The following is a 15,691-nucleotide window of genomic DNA, read 5'->3' on the forward strand; positions in this document are numbered from 1 at the left end:
TTAATAGAAAAATTAACTAAGTCAATACATGCTGTGTAAATCAGGTTTAATTTAATGGCTTAATGGCATTGAATTCTGGGCATTGTTTAGCCAAATAAGAAGGCAAGAAAATACATCACAAATGAGTATAATCTAGTCTCTGCTACTTAAAGCTATGTTTCATTTGAGTTAATTCACAGTCATATCCCAAAAGTAATAGAAGTGGGGAGAGGGGAATGCAAATCCAGTTCCTCTGACTGCATACCACTTCAGTTTTTCACCTCTTTAGAGGATGGATGGTGCAGGTCACTGGGAGAAATAGGCACCTCATTTTGTTTGCAGGGTGCTCACCTTAATCAGAGTATCACAGTTCAACAGACAACCCCTGAGTCCTGCTCAGCTCTATGTTGCTGACACTTCCAGGCATGGATAGCAAGCAAAGGGCTGTGGTGAGTTTCTCTAACAAATCTTTGCAGCAGAGTCTATTTGTAATTTTGGATGATAAGAGTCTTATACTTGTGGGGAGTATCTTGATGTAGAGCCACGTTACGCTACAGTCCCTAGTAATACACCTGAGTGACGCTGTGGTTCCACTTTGCTATTCCCCACTTTTCTTGGTTTTTGAAGATTGTAGAAGTGGGGGCTTCCAGCTGCTTTTCGTAAGTGCTGGAAGGAACTAGACCGAGTGGATATTTGTGGGGGACAGTGGGAAGGAAGGGATGGCACAAAACTATCACTTGATTTATTGCCCAAACCAAGTTTCCCAGGCATTCTGTGTGCCTGCAGTTGGAGAGGGCTGATGTGAGGGGGGTGAACACTGAAAATAAGTCAGGTATGTTTTTCTCTAAATTGAGAAGACTTCTGAGGTGATTGCCTAGGACTTAGCACTAAGCATTAGAAATTCAACTTGGCTATCTCTACAGAAGAAAATGGTAAGTGTAAGGGAAAACTTAAGCTCCAGGGAGATATGTTGCTTAGTGCCTTAGTAGAAAGGGTATGGTTCTCCTTGTTCCTGGTCAAATGTTTGTGTGATTGCCTTCCACTTTCTAGCCCTAACAGATTTTAGTCTATAGCCCATCCTTCTGACAGAAAATTGAACAGAGATACAAAATAAATTTTGCAGATCTTCAGTTGGCTCATAACTTCTCTCAGATTTTTAAGAACAGACAAGCAGACCAACCAATCAGCCAGCCCGTAATCCTGGATGTGGGACTGAGGAAGAAGAGTTGATGTATAAAATCCTTATGCCAGTGCCTTTCCCAAAGGAGATGACTTTGATAGTGTCAAACTCACTGACAAAGTTGTCAGATGTATTGAGCTGCAGTCCTACTATGTATTTTAAACTCTTATTAATGTTCATTTGTTCTATTAATTGTATTGCTCTAACTAAAAAGCACAAATATGAAAATTTTGAGGTATTTTTCACCTTTTTTGCTTAACTTCTCTGGAGGAGAAATGAATCTTAGTAGCAAATCAGTTTGCGGTGGTTTTAAAATGTGATTTTTAAGTGTTTGAGGGTCTTTTGTTGTTGTTTCCCCTCTAAATGAAGACTTAAATGAGGAGGATTACATTGTATTCAGAGAAACAGAGGAAGTTCAATTCTCTGCCAAAGCAAACATCCGCAGACTTGTGTAGTCTACATGTTTCAATGCATGTGAAAATATTTGGTGTTGTAGAGTGACTTCCTTGAGTGGAAATAATATTGCAGTTAGTAATGAGATTTTGCAAAAGAAGGAAATCACAGCTATCTTAGTAATTTAACATCTCAAATTTGTTTATGGATAGTTTCCTGTCTGACACATTTAACTGAACAAGTTAAAGTGTTTAAAGAAGATTAGAATGACATTAATTTTTAACTGCCCTTGACCATGACATTTCACAAAGGGTGTGTTCAATAAAAACAGATGGAAAAATGAGCTTGCCCCTTCACCTTGTAGTGGCTTTCTTGTGTCAACTGATTTAGCTTTCTGTTGCCAGTCAGCTGAGTATTCAAGGACATCCTTGGCTTTCGTCGTCTTCATTTTATGAATAAAATAGTACAGGAGCATAGCAATTTCTGTAAAATCCAGTAATGCTAAGCTTTTTGTCTGTTGTTAGGACAGATGTTTTTGCAGTCACAGCTTGATTTTTGATAATGAATGCGAAATTTCATTACAAAATCCCATTTAATACCAGAATTATATAATGAGAAAAAAATAATTTGAAATTAAGCAGCATAAAACTGGGCAAAATGAAACAATATTTTAGTAGCATCTGATTAAAATATTTATGATAAGGATATTTTCAGAAGAGCAGTGCACTTTGCACTCTAGTTACAAGCCAGACTTCCCACATAATACAGCACCTGAATGCTTCCGGCAGCAAAGCAGCTCAGAAGCTGAGGCCATGAGTATAGCTGGGGTGCAACCATCACATGGGCCAAACACAATACAAGGAAGCTTGGTGCAGAGCTTCAAAGTCTGGAGGAAACACCCTGATACAGAACAGCGTTGTGTCACGACACAAACATGGTTGTCCTGCTTGAAGAGTTAATTGGTGTCACGTTGTGGACTTGAACTTATGTTGGCAGTAGCTTGGGAATCTCCCCATCTAAACTTGTTCCATGTGAGAGTGGTGTGTCCAGAGTAACGTGAGCTATTGGGTCTAGTCAGTCCAAACGTCAGTCTTACTATCACAGCATGCTTATTCGTATGGCCTATTTAAAAGTTTCCCTTTCAGTTTATTATTTTTCATTTTATTGTCAGGTTTGTGAGATCCAACACTGAAAAATCAAGATGTACATAACTAAAATGACCAATCCAGAGAAATTGCTTGCAGATTTCTAAAGTGTAGTTATTTCTATGCATTGTGTCAAAATGACAAGTTTTTCAAATAATGCCCTCTTTAAAACTATTTCCGTGTGCCAGGTGTTTTAGTATCTTTGTGTATGTTGTTTTTCCAATATGTTGTTGCATTGCATGGGATCCTGGTAAGCATTTTAAAATACTCATACAAGTGCATTCTGTGACATAAGGACATGTTATTGGGAAACATGAGACTGCTGTCTTTGAATGCCGTTTGTAACGTAGATCAAACATTCTGGTTTTAATCAAATGAAATGGGGTACTACCCAATAAGGAAACAAGATAGAGAAGTTCAGTGCTGAATAGAGAATTTAATATAATGTAACTTACAGTGATCAGCTTCACGAATTGCTCATATGCGCAGTTTCTTTGAGAGCTCCCTGAATTTTCCTTTGTCAATGTATGCCAGTGAAAAGCCTAATAATGTATGACCCATCCAGGGAATATTAGACGTACAAGTAAATGTTGTTTGAGACACATTAATGTTCAGTTGGGACTTCTTGTGGTTTCTAGTGCTAGGCATGTTGAAGCATCTGTTGCCCTGTGAAAATGCAGAATCAGCTGGATAGAATAGCTTTTATATCATCAAGTTTAGTGGACAGATTTATGTCTCCATTCTGCAGCTGAAAGATTTATCTCTCTGATTTTCCTAGAATGGCTCCTCTTGGATCAAAATATTTTCTTCTCAACTGCTTTAAATTATGTACAAAATCATAGCAAAATATTTTTAAAAACTCAAACCATAAATCTAACTTACATACCAGCCTACCACTTGTCATTGATACAATGCTATAGAACCATCAGTGCAGTTATGGTTCTATCAAGAGTTTAAAACTGGTCAATAAAACATGTGGGTTTTATTTTTACTTCTAGAGCTTCTTGTAAAATGACTCAATTATTTCAAGATTTCTTAAAATTCTTTGTGAAGGGAAGAGGTTTGGAGTGGTCCCACACATAGTTTGGGGTGATACTGTTGTTTGTTCAGTTACAAGTTAGCTCAGAATTTTTCTGTGGATCATATTTAAACACTCTTGTAATTCAATAGGCATTCTGACCCCACACGATATCATCACCAGCAGGTGTATCAGAATCTGGTTTGCTTAAATCAGAGTGTATGTCTAGTCAGTGTTGGATGATGGAAACCAGTTTGTAGTCAGGGCATGCCAGTGATTGAATCCATGTGTTCTTTTTCCAATCCTTTTTACTTACTTCTAAAAATAATTTCTGCAATCACTCATTGTTTCCCCAAACAAGACATTTTGTGTACAAATTAGACAGAAGTCGCAACAATATAAGCATTCTATAAAACAATCCTCATTCCAGACATAATTGTGTTGCTGATAGAATATGTGTATTACCTGTAGCTATGATATTTGAGCAGGAAGAAAATTGCTTTAAGGAGGATTTTCTTAAATAGCAAACCTGGCAAATTGTTAGGTTTTCAAGTTTACATTTTTCCTTTTCTGTGGCAAAATGATAGGTAGCAGTGAGAGTAAAAGGAAAAATCCGTTGCCGTAAGACAAATGTTTCTTGTAATGTTTATGAAAATATTGGGAAGAGTGTTTTGGATTTTGAAACACAAACTATGCACTTGTTTTTTTTTAACATCTCAATCACATATTGACTAGATCCACTGAGGGGTTTTCTGTTAAGGCACACTTGGAACTGTTTAGATCTGTCTACCAAGTGTCCAGGCTTTCTGCAGTAGGTGTGGATGCCAGCTACAACACAGATACCTGCAGTTGTTCAGGGAAAACTTGTTCCAGGTAACTCAAGAAGTTGTTGTTTGCTTTTACTGTGCAAGTCCAAGAAAGTCTTTCCATGGCAATTTTTAAGTTGTTCTTCCCTACTTGTGTTCTTAGTTGTGCTTCTGAGCCGAGATGACTCAGCTTTTTTCCAAGTTCTTTCTCAGTCCTGCAGAAAGTACATGTCTCTCGTATGTCCACTTTTCTCCCCAGACATCAATCTTGGGAGAAGGAAGAAAGCATGGCTCATTCTTCTGGTCTCTGTGTCCCAACACAGTAGTCCTTGAAGAGTATCAAGCCTCCCTCAGCTATTCACTAAATGGGCAAAAAGCATTGCTTGAAAGGCAGTAGTTCCCACATGCCTTCAGCATCCAGTTTAGAAGTTACATGATATTTTTCCCTCAAGCCCACAAAATCCAGCTTAAGGATTTTTACCTGGCCGTATCATGATTTTGAAACACTTTGGTAGTTGCTAGGTTCTTTACTAGTCAAGATATAAATGCTATAATTGCAACATTATAGTACTTTGTTATTTAACAAGGATGCCCTATGTGCACTTTCCAAGGTTGCGTTAAGCCCAGTCCCTTTCTCTACCATCTGCGGCAAGAGTGAGTGGGCTGTCCTTAACACAACAGACATGGGTATGTGTGGCTCTCCGAGTATGCTGTTGTAGAGTCTTTAATCTGTTTTTACAGACAGTAGAGTGAGATTTCCTTCTTGGTCAAAGTACTGATTCAGACAACTGAGATACGTAGTCAGTGTCATCAAGTGGGTTGCACGCATTGGTGGATACTGGAGGGACAGAGGAGCACAAGTTAATGATACCGTTTCTGGCTTACAGAAGGAGCCTCAGTTTCAGGAGCAGTAAACCTGCAGTAAATTTTGGCCTAGTTTGGTCTGTGAATAAAAGAAAGATGGCATTTGCCAGGTAACTTAGCAAGTACTTAAATAAATAAACATTTCTGTTAGAAAGATTAATAGTGAAGAGTTGATAAATACAAAACCAGTGTCTGACGTGTAAGTAGAGGCAGGCAAGGCAAAGGAGTGGAGCTTACATTGGAAATTTATCTGAGAATCTCCTTGTCTTTGAATGCTTGATGAATTTTTGGTGGTGGTGGCTTTTGTTTCCATGGGCCTCCATTAATATTTTTCATTAATTCATATTCAGTGCAACCTAACCCGAAGAAAATACTGTACTCTTACGGATAAGGAAACTCAAACTCAGTTTACACATCTACTCTTACAGTATCCACAGACCTTTTGCAAGTAAGGTGACTGTCAAATGGCACTGGTCAAGATTTTCAAGTGTTAGCCTTGTAGGATTCTTTTCCACACAATTTTGGCACATAACTTCCCCATGACGTTGTTGTTATGCTCTAAATATATTCTAAAATCTTATCTAAAGCTCTCAAATTTTAATAAAAATGTTGAGCTTTCACAGAAGGAAAACACATTCAGCACATTCCTCAGATACTTTGTCTGAAATATTGGAAGTATTTTTCAAATACCATGTGAGCCGTGACATGAATTTCATGGAAAATTCTTTTTTCTCATCATACGTGGTCTCATCAATATGGGAACAAAAGTGACACTGTTAGCCAGACTTAGGTCCTTTTGGCCCACTTTATTCATCTCTAGGTCAGTTGATGGTATTAATTATAGTCAGAGAATACTTACTAACATTTTTAAAAATTATGTATTCATTGCATTCCAGAAGCTGACCTAATAATTTCATCTAGTTAAAAATGCTACATAGGTGAACCACAAGTGCTAAGACTAGGAAATGTTCTTTTACACTCAGAGAGGGAGTTCTGTAACAAAGTTTGGATGGGAAATTACTTCAGATAGTGTTGTTAAGGCTTGATTTCTTTATAAAAGAAGCAGCCAGCCATAACAAATTATTTTCAAGTTCTATTGTTTTGGTATATACAATTGCAAGAAAGAAACAGAATGTTCTTTGTGTTTTTTCCGTTTATGTTTAGCCTCATAGGTTTACTGAGGTTGGCATTAAAGAACTGCTTTTAACAGTTTTTATGACCTGTTCTTGAACTAGACACTTCTTATATACATTGCAGTGTGGCTGGCTTTAAACAAGCTTTTAATCTTCTTTATGGTGTTTGTGAAGTATACGGCACTTAGCTGACAGTATAATAAAAGCATTTTTGTGTGTGTGTTTGACAAAACTTGCATTATTGCAGTTGTGCACTAGCTATTTTCTAGCCTTTTCTTTAGCTGTAGCAGCGTGTTCATCCATACATCTATCTAATGTTCCTCAGAAGATTCAACTAAATAAGAATGCATATAGCTGAAAAAGATAAGCTGGCTTCTAACAAGGATCCTTTCTTCTTAGTGAAGTAGCAATGTATCTCTGAGGAATTGGACTATACCAGACTAACATCCTTCTCTCATCTGATACTTGGGAAGAGTGATTAGTGATCTCTTTTCTTTTCAAGATGCACATGGGTTGGGGCAATCCCAAGCACAACTATAGGCTGGGCTGAGAGTGGATTGAGAGCAGCCCTGAGGAGAAGGACTTGGGGGTATTGGTGGATGAGATGCTCAGCATGACCCGGCAATGAGCGCTTGCAGCCCAGAAAGCCAACCCTATCCTGGGCTGCATCAAAAGGAACTTGACCACAGGTCAAGAGAGCTGATTCTGCCCCTCTTCTCCGTTCTCATGAGACCCCACCTGGAGTACTGCTTCCAGCTCTGGGGTCCTCAGTAGAAGGACATGGAGCTGTTGGAGCGAGTCCAGAGGAGGGCTACGAGGATGATGAGAGGGCTGGAGCACCTCTCCTATGAAGACAGGCTGAGAGAGTTGGGGTTGTTCAGCCTGGAGAAGAGAAGGCTCCAGGGAAACCTTTCAGCAGCCTTCCAGTACCTAAAGGGGACCTGCAAGAAATCTGGAAAGGGCATGCCGTTTACAAGGGCATGGAGTGACAGGACAAGGGGTAATGGCTTTAAGCTGAAGGAGGGTATGTTTAGATTAGATATTAGGAAGAAATTCTTCACAATGAGGGTGGTGAGGCACTGGAACAGGTTGCCCAGCGAGATTGTGGATGCGTCATCCCTGGCAGTGTTCAAGGCCAGACTGGATGGGGCTTTGGGCAATGTGGTCTAGTGGAGGGTGTCCCTGCCCGCAGCAGGGGGGTTGAAACTAGATGATCTTTAAGGTCCCTTCCAACCCAAACCATTCTATGATTGATTCCATTATTTCCTAGACTTCTTTTAAATCACCAGTCCATCCATTTTTTGTCCTCCAGTAAAATGACCTTTCCGTCTAGAGAGACAGGAGTGAATGTGAAAACTGCAAAATGCCATTAAGTAATCGCAAAAGTTGTGGCTTGTGCTTGTGAAGTGTTGGAGAGGTTCAGATGCTGTGTGTCTCCCAGATGATTCAAGTTCTCCATAGCTACTGAATTTTGGAGACTTCGTAGTCAGATTAATCCAAGTTCTCACTTTTATAATTTTCTCTTTTTTGTAAGGTAGTATCCTGAAGAATCAAGATACAGTATTAAATGCTCACATGTCTTTAAGGATTTAAAATGCAATGCGGAAGAATGTGATTTTTTTTTTCTAAGTGCCTATTTGCCAGTTGCCCCAAAAAGACATGGAGAAGAATGTAGCATTAGGTAGCTGTCCTCCATGCCATTCCTCCTCTGTGAACCAAAGTCTGGTGAGTCTGTTTCACTGAACGGAGTTTCCCATGTTCAACTCAATCTTGGGCATTCTGGTCCTATAAGAACTGGGGGGCAGGAGAAAGGGATTCAACTTCAGGCAATTGCAGTCAGTTCCTAACCGCTGGCAGGCAGTTTCTTCACCAGGAGAGGTGCTCCATCTTAATTATCAAGTAACACCAAAACTATGGGAAAAGGTTTTCAAAGGAGCTCTAAAATTTTACTGTATCCATTCCTGAACGTTTAGCCTAATGCTGTTTTCTGGGTATAAGTCTAATTTTTCAAATTCCATGAAGTTTGGTAACCAAAATTGAAGCCTGCAAAATCACTAGTTACTATGAACGTTCTTGCCCTTTTACTATGCCTAGTTTTATCTTGATTGGCCTCACTGGCTTTAGTCATACGCTGTATCCAGTGGACATATAATGTAAAATGCAGAAATAATCCATGATAGTAGGAAGCAAGACCAGGACACCTTTATTTCCCACCCTCCATCTCCTTCACCTTATAGAAACTGTTTGCCACAAAGCTGCAGCTCATCCTCGTTAACATTCTCTATGTCCAGTGCAGTTACTTTCAAGTTTCTCCATATGCAGGATGCACGTTCACCAAGAATAGGTGTGGAATGTCCAAATATCATGTGGCACAGTGGTTAAAGCATTCTTCTGAAAGGTGGAACTGAATATGTGTGTTTTATAACCTGAGACCCTCCTGAGTGCTTTTAAAAAGGAAGGCTAAGTGATGGAGGCTGTACTCATGTCCTACTCTTTGTAAAATTCATTTATTCTCAGAGTTTTCACTCAGCGTTGAAAAGGATGCATATAAATGAGTGCCTTCCTCTGAACTCTGATAATAGCTATGAGCAATGTGAAGCTACTATTTGTTTAATGAAATCTCCCACAACAAATGTATTTTAAGAGTTCATTAATCCTCTGGATTAAAGGAAAGATTGTTGTTTTTATTGTTTAGGCCTTTGAAGTATTAGAAAACCACGAGGCAGTTCTGTATATTAGATATCTTCAGCTATGGGGAGTATCAGGACAGAGCAGTGAAGTGATGCATGTGAAGACTGAGGAATGCCAACAGCATGCCACGTGTGGGCAGCTCCTGTTACCCTCTGCCTCAGCTAAGCCTCGTTCTGTCTGGTGTTGTCAGGACATTTCAAATATAAAAATTCAACAGATTTTCCTACATGTTTTTGGTTGGATTTTTTCTTGTTTTGTGGTGGGTTTTTTCCGGAAAAAGGAAATAGAGCTAAGTTCTAACAAGCTACAGAAAATATTATGCAACCCAGTGAAACCCAAGTCACTTGCAATAAAATTTTTCATATTTTTAAAATCAGCGTAAACAGTCATGAAGTCTTGGCTTGCCAACCAGCATGTTGCAATTATTGGAAGCCGAGGTGTGACAGATCTTCAAAAGTATGTCTGTGAAGTCCAGTAGACATAAATAGAGTACAGTATGATCTCATATCATCATGCAAGCAAACTTTCAATTCTGATTCTTCTCTCAGAAGTCCTTAAAACAAGAATTTGAGAGGAAAGTCAAATAAATGAGAGAGAGTTTATTCCCTAGGCATACTGATTGGAGTATTTAACCATAATTTAAGGTCTGAAGAAACCAATGGAAAAACAAGATCACGCTATGGCTCAAGCTTAACAATACATGTTGTGTCATACTGTGCGTTGCTGAGTGTTGAGCTCTCTAGTTCCCTCTTACCAAAAACATCAACTATCTACCAGACTGGTATTTCTGCTGTGACATTCATCTGCAGTTCTTGTCCCTTTTCTTCTCTGAGTGCAGTATTACTATACCTCTTCTGATCTGTCTTTTCAATCTCCTGTTATCACTATAATTGCTAATTATAAATATACTGTGCTGAGAAATTAGGTCATATGACAATCACTTTGTTGTTGTTGTTGTTACTGACAGTTTACAACATCGACAAAACATATCCTTTACTGTGCCCATTTTTCAACTTTACTAGATTTCACAAGGAGCATCCCTAAATGATCTACAGAAAAAGAAGAGGCGTGCCCCTCTTCCACCAGCTGCATCTGCTCCACCCACTCCTGCCATGCCAAACAGGACAGAGGAGAGGGAAGACAAGAGGAAGAGCACAATGGGTGAGAGGCATTCTTTTCTCCTGTGTAATCCTGTGCATGTGCTTTCAATGCTTACCGTTCGAAGTTTCCTTAATTGTGTTATGCTGTGAGTTTGGAAAATTTCGTAACTGGGGATAAAAACTACACTTCTCCGCAGAATGAAAGTCTGGAAACAAGTGTTTGCACATTACCTCTTTTTTTTAATGGCACCATTCAGAGTACCATAGGGTAGTGAAAGTTAGATAATACTCATCAGGTGATTTGAATGTTTGGTACAAGCTAGATATCCAAAAGCACCAGCCCCGGGCCTATTCTGTGCCTTTAAGGTCATAGTGGTTTTGCTAGTAAATGGAAATACAGAAATAGTAAATGGAAGTGGTAGTACCTGGGGATAGGCCAGGCAATACTGAATGCATCTGAAGCCATGAGGTTCTGCTAGAACTGCAGTACAGTCAAGCTGGTTCGGTATCTCCTCATGTTCCTAAAGCTGAAGACATTTTCTTTTCCTGTAGTCCTCCAACAGTTTAGCATCAACTGACCATATTCAGTGAAGTTTTTCTTTTGAATTTAGTCCTCAGTTTTATTATAAATCAGTCTCTGCTGAGTCTTTAGCTAATCAGTATAAGAGAATAGCTGATGCTCTCAAAGGAATGCTGTACATAGCTGGAGACAACAAAAGAAACTCTAGCCTTCAGCTGTGTGTGACACCACATTTACTCTCATACAGGAAGACTGAAAAACGTTCTCCCAGACCTTTGTCGTTATCTGACTACCAACTTACTCAGATCGGTGGGAGCTTTGCCCGAGTGAGGACCCAAAGATTATGCTTTTAGCCAACAAAGTGATTTTATGATGGGTAAAGATATGAGATAATAACCCCACATATTGGAACTCATTTTTCAGTACATTAAGAGAAGCATTCTTCAAGTGCCATAATGCACTCAGTGCACTTCAGTTCGTGCCTTTGACCTCATGTTTCATAAAATGCCTAAGACATACAGATATGACATCCTGTCATACATAATTGCTTACATTACAAATGCCTCACAGTTTAGAAAGAAACCTCTTGGCTTTGTTCCAACATTTATTTTCAGTAAATGCTTCACATTTAATGCCTCAGCATTTATGTAGCAGCAGGAGTCCATTATCTTGTGACATGTTCAACTCCACTGACATCTCTTATTTAAACCCTCTAAAGGGGAATGTTATCACTGTGCCATATAACACAGGAGTTTTCAGCAAAGTGGCTTACTTTAACCATTACAGGTGTCACAATCTGTCACTCCCCATGCCTTGCCCTGCTGGTGGTTGCTTATTAATGACATTTGGTGCTTTAACTTTTTATAAATGTTCGTTTTATTTTGTAGCAGTGCTCGGAATGTTACAGATGAAATAAAGCAGAGCAGAGCCACTTCTAGTCCATTCAGTACTGTGTACATAAGTGCTTGGTGGCCAGACTCTGCTGATGTAGGATTCTGTAGTATCGTTTACTTTAATGGTGCCTTATTAATTTACACCGACAAAGAACTTATACCACAGTAGCCCTATCTGCAGTGCTTTTCATTTTCTGCTGCTTTCTTGAATGAATGCATTCATTAACAAGAAAAAAATTGTTACAGCAAGGGAAGGTTGGTAAAACAGCCTCTCTTCGGGGCCCTTGCAAGAAAACGATGAGAAAGCACAGATGGCTCTGAAAGCAAGAGAGAAAAGCTGTGAAAAAAGCAAGACTGTAGTGAGGGGAAAACGTGCTGCAAGAAATAGACAGTCGTATGATGGAAAAAGGATTAAAGCTACCTATGTATCTCCCAAGTTAGCCACGTGAATCAGAGCAAAAGATCCCATCAAAACTATTATCAAACTGGTAAATTCACTTCAGTATTCAATACTGAATCACTTATTCTGACCCCAAAGCATTGTGCCCAGTTTTCTTAAAGCAGTAAAAAAGGATCTGCACGTTTGCCAGCATTAAATTGTGTCTTGAATCTCTGCAAGCTAGTGGCTCCTAAGTAGAAAATCATAATGGTTTAATCTTTTTTCCTCCCTCTCGGTGCTACTTTCCTTCTCAGCAGCAGCAGACCATGAGCCCAAGAGTATAGGAATGATCAGAATGGATCAGACTAGAGGTCTGTCTCTGCCAGCATCCATCTTCAGCGATGACCACAGCAGATGCTTAAGGCAGGGTACGAGAGCAGAACGAGCAGGTAGTCATGGTCCCTCAGTGCACTTTCAGCCTCAAAGGACTTTCCAAATTGCAGTGGCTCTAGATCTGTACACTACAGACTGGCAGCAGCTTTTTAGCAATGTAAATGGTTAATGGAGTAGAGTGCAAAGGTGCATGTATTTACTTAGTTATTGCACATAGTATTGAAATACGCCGCCAGCCAAAGTTAGGAGCATTTCCTTCAATAGCTTGAAACGCTGTTTTGCAAGAAATGACTTAATCATCTGCTTCTCCACAATGTCAAAATAATAAAAAATCTACTCAGAAAAAGAAGACAAAAATCTGTCAAGATACCTACTTCAAAATACTGACCTGAGGCATTTTCCTCTTTCTCTCAAAGAGTCAGGAGAATAGTCACGTAAAGTATCCTAGAGGTCAACAAATTCAGGCAGTTTGGCACTTAAGAAGATACAAAACCACCACATTTTTCACATATCCTTACACAGCTTTTTTAATATTTTTTTTTAATTAAACTTTTTTTTTTCCTTCCTTATGTCTGCCAAAACTTGTGATTTTAACTATTAGTTGTGCAGCACATATATGTGCTGGGACTAATTCTGGTTCCATTGCTGTTGGTTTAAGAAGGACCTAGTTTTTCCTTCTCGCTTAATTATTTGGGGTTAAATGAAAGAAGAATTAGATCCAGAGAGACTTCGGATGTGGGTAAGAGAAAATCAGTGTATGTTTAAAAAATAACAATAAACAGAGCGATCATTATCTTGCAATGAAGTAACTAGTCAATTAATCCCCCTGTAGGTGATGGACGGCAGGTACCACAAAAGCCTCCTAGAGGCACCACTCGTGGTCCACCCCAGTTAGTGATCCCCCCACCCCCACCTTATCCTCCTCCTGACAGAGACATTGTGGATCCAACAGTCTGTTACAGAGAAGCAGATGTTACAGCACCAACAGAGCTGGTACCTAAACGTATGTTTGAAAATATATGTATTTATTTGTATTTCCACTCTTTTGATGGTTACTCTCAGGGGTAGCTTTTCCAGACTTTCCTCTCTGCTCTCTAGACATACATGTCTGTTTTTTCCCTTTTTTCCAGCCTGTTGTCTTTTTAAATGCCCAATGCAGTGTAACTAATTAATATAAAGTAAACAAAACACTTGTTTGGAGACAGTTTTGCGGATGATACCTGGCCATTGTGTGGAAGCATTTAAAAACAACCATCAAACCTTGTGACTTGGTGCAGCTGGAAGCAAAAATCTGTTGTCTTGTATTAATTCTTCATGTTTGTTTTTCTGTACTAACATTTTTTTCTGTCTCTCCAGAGATGAGTTCCTTTGAGAGTCAATAGGTCTGCCAGTCTAGGTTGAAAACTTCAGGGTGTCTTCCTTAGGAAAATTAAACCATTTACAGGAGCTGTATATTATTAAAGGCCTTCTTTTCCTAATGGATACATGTTCCTTGCCATCTCTGGATAGTCCTTTGTGTCCTCTTCCCCTTGGGGCATAACAGTTATCAGACAAAGTAGTACGATATTTTCCACATCCTTGTGTATTCATGAAAAGCATGTTTTCATGCTACTTTTTCGTGCTTATCCATTGACTGTCTTTAAATCTTTGTACACAATCCAAGTCTTTGATCATGTATTATGTTCCCTGTGGGCTTACCCTGCACACCCATGTAGATCCTGTAAAGGCAGTGAAGCTCTGCACGTTACAGCATCTCATGGACACACTTCCTTTGAAGGTTAGGAGGGTGTCTTCTAACCATGGGATAGAGAAATGTCTCCATTAGCTGCTAATTTGACAAAGGATGTTTTTCCAGGACATTTTCTTTACCAAAATTATTCTGCATGTAGCAGTTACTCTGATACATTAATGTTGATGTGTTTGCTGTTGGATACCAGCTAAATCTAAAGCATTATTTTTCAAATCTGTGCTGAGGAAATAAATACAGATTGACAAGTTTCATTGGGGGGGAAAGAAGGAAATTAAGGAGATGCATACTAACAGAAAACCTGAATCTTATTGAGGATTAACCCTAATTCATTTTTACCAGCTTATGCACAGAAATCATATCATACTTAATTTTTTTTTTTAACTAGATACCATCAGCTTGCCTACAACATTTTCTTTATTAAAAATCCGTTGTGGCCTTCTTTGCATTATTATTTCTGCTTCATTTGAGTTTCTACCACTATTATTTCGCAACGCTTTCCTGATCTACCTTGGTGATCAAATACCCTTTAATCAATGCAGCTCTGATTTTATCAGCCTGATCATTTGCTCTTAAACAAACACAATATCTCAGCCAAAAAGATTTGATTAAGCTTGTACATGCAAACATAACATACGCTTTTACTATCCTCAGTTTACTGAGAGCAAAAGAATAGTGCTTGGTACTTATTTTAGACTTAAAGCATCAGTGTTGGAGAGGGACAAGTTTAGCTTTATCATTATGCTGTGTTCTACCTAGATAGAGATATGTGTATAGATTTGCACAAGAGAAGTGGGTATAGATGTACCCGTGAGAGAAAGCAGCATGTATGACAGATGCTAATTATATTGCCTAATGCCATTCTGAAAGGTGCTTAGATACTGTAGCGATTGAGCAGTATAAGAACAGAGTTTTGCAATGATGATTTTATTGCCTGAGAATGCCTCAAGCAGTGCAAATAGGACTTTGGTGGTAGATTCAAAGAAGAACAAAATTTTCAGTCTTCCTAACTCTAATCTCAGTAAATGGGTTTTCTCATAGAACAAGGTGGGAAGGAGATGCCAGCTATTGATGAAAGGCATATTTGTTCTGAAATCACTCTCAAAACAGCTTTCTCTGATGAGGATTGTGGTCTTCCTTTACTGAGTAGGTGACTGTCAGCAGCAGTTTGTCTTTCACAAGATGAGATTCCCATTCAAAAATTAGAATTCTGTGATCGTGTGGAGTGTAAATTCTTATTCCTTATGATCTGCCACTGTCTGTGGGGCACCAAGCCTCACTCCTTATTCCTTCCCAGCAAACACACAGCTGTCCCACTGTGCTCTGGGAAACCCATGTTGAGGAATTTTTGTTTCATAGAGGATGGTGGTAATTGCTCTTCACTGAGTTTTCCAAACTTATGTGGAGTGTAAGTCATTCATGAATAGGGCCTTTAGTACGATACTTGGGT

At 39.1% G+C, this 15,691-nt stretch overlaps 1 protein-coding gene across 13 annotated transcripts in view; it reads left to right on the forward strand.

The window, feature by feature from the left end:
- COBL (cordon-bleu WH2 repeat protein) overlaps window positions 1-15,691 on the forward strand; it is a 165,061-nt gene that overhangs the window by 102,308 nt on the left and 47,062 nt on the right. For 12 of the 13 annotated variants that reach the window (XM_054816791.1, XM_054816785.1, XM_054816778.1 and 9 more), the window contains 2 exons: window positions 10,232-10,370; window positions 13,327-13,497. In XM_054816791.1, the coding sequence (XP_054672766.1) occupies window positions 10,232-10,370; window positions 13,327-13,497 (310 nt within the window). The remainder of the gene's footprint in view (window positions 1-10,231; window positions 10,371-13,326; window positions 13,498-15,691) is intronic. The other variant, XM_054816789.1, reaches the window with a different exon arrangement.

Source organism: Grus americana, chromosome 2 (assembly GCF_028858705.1).
Source record: "Grus americana isolate bGruAme1 chromosome 2, bGruAme1.mat, whole genome shotgun sequence".
NCBI lineage: Eukaryota > Metazoa > Chordata > Aves > Gruiformes > Gruidae > Grus > Grus americana.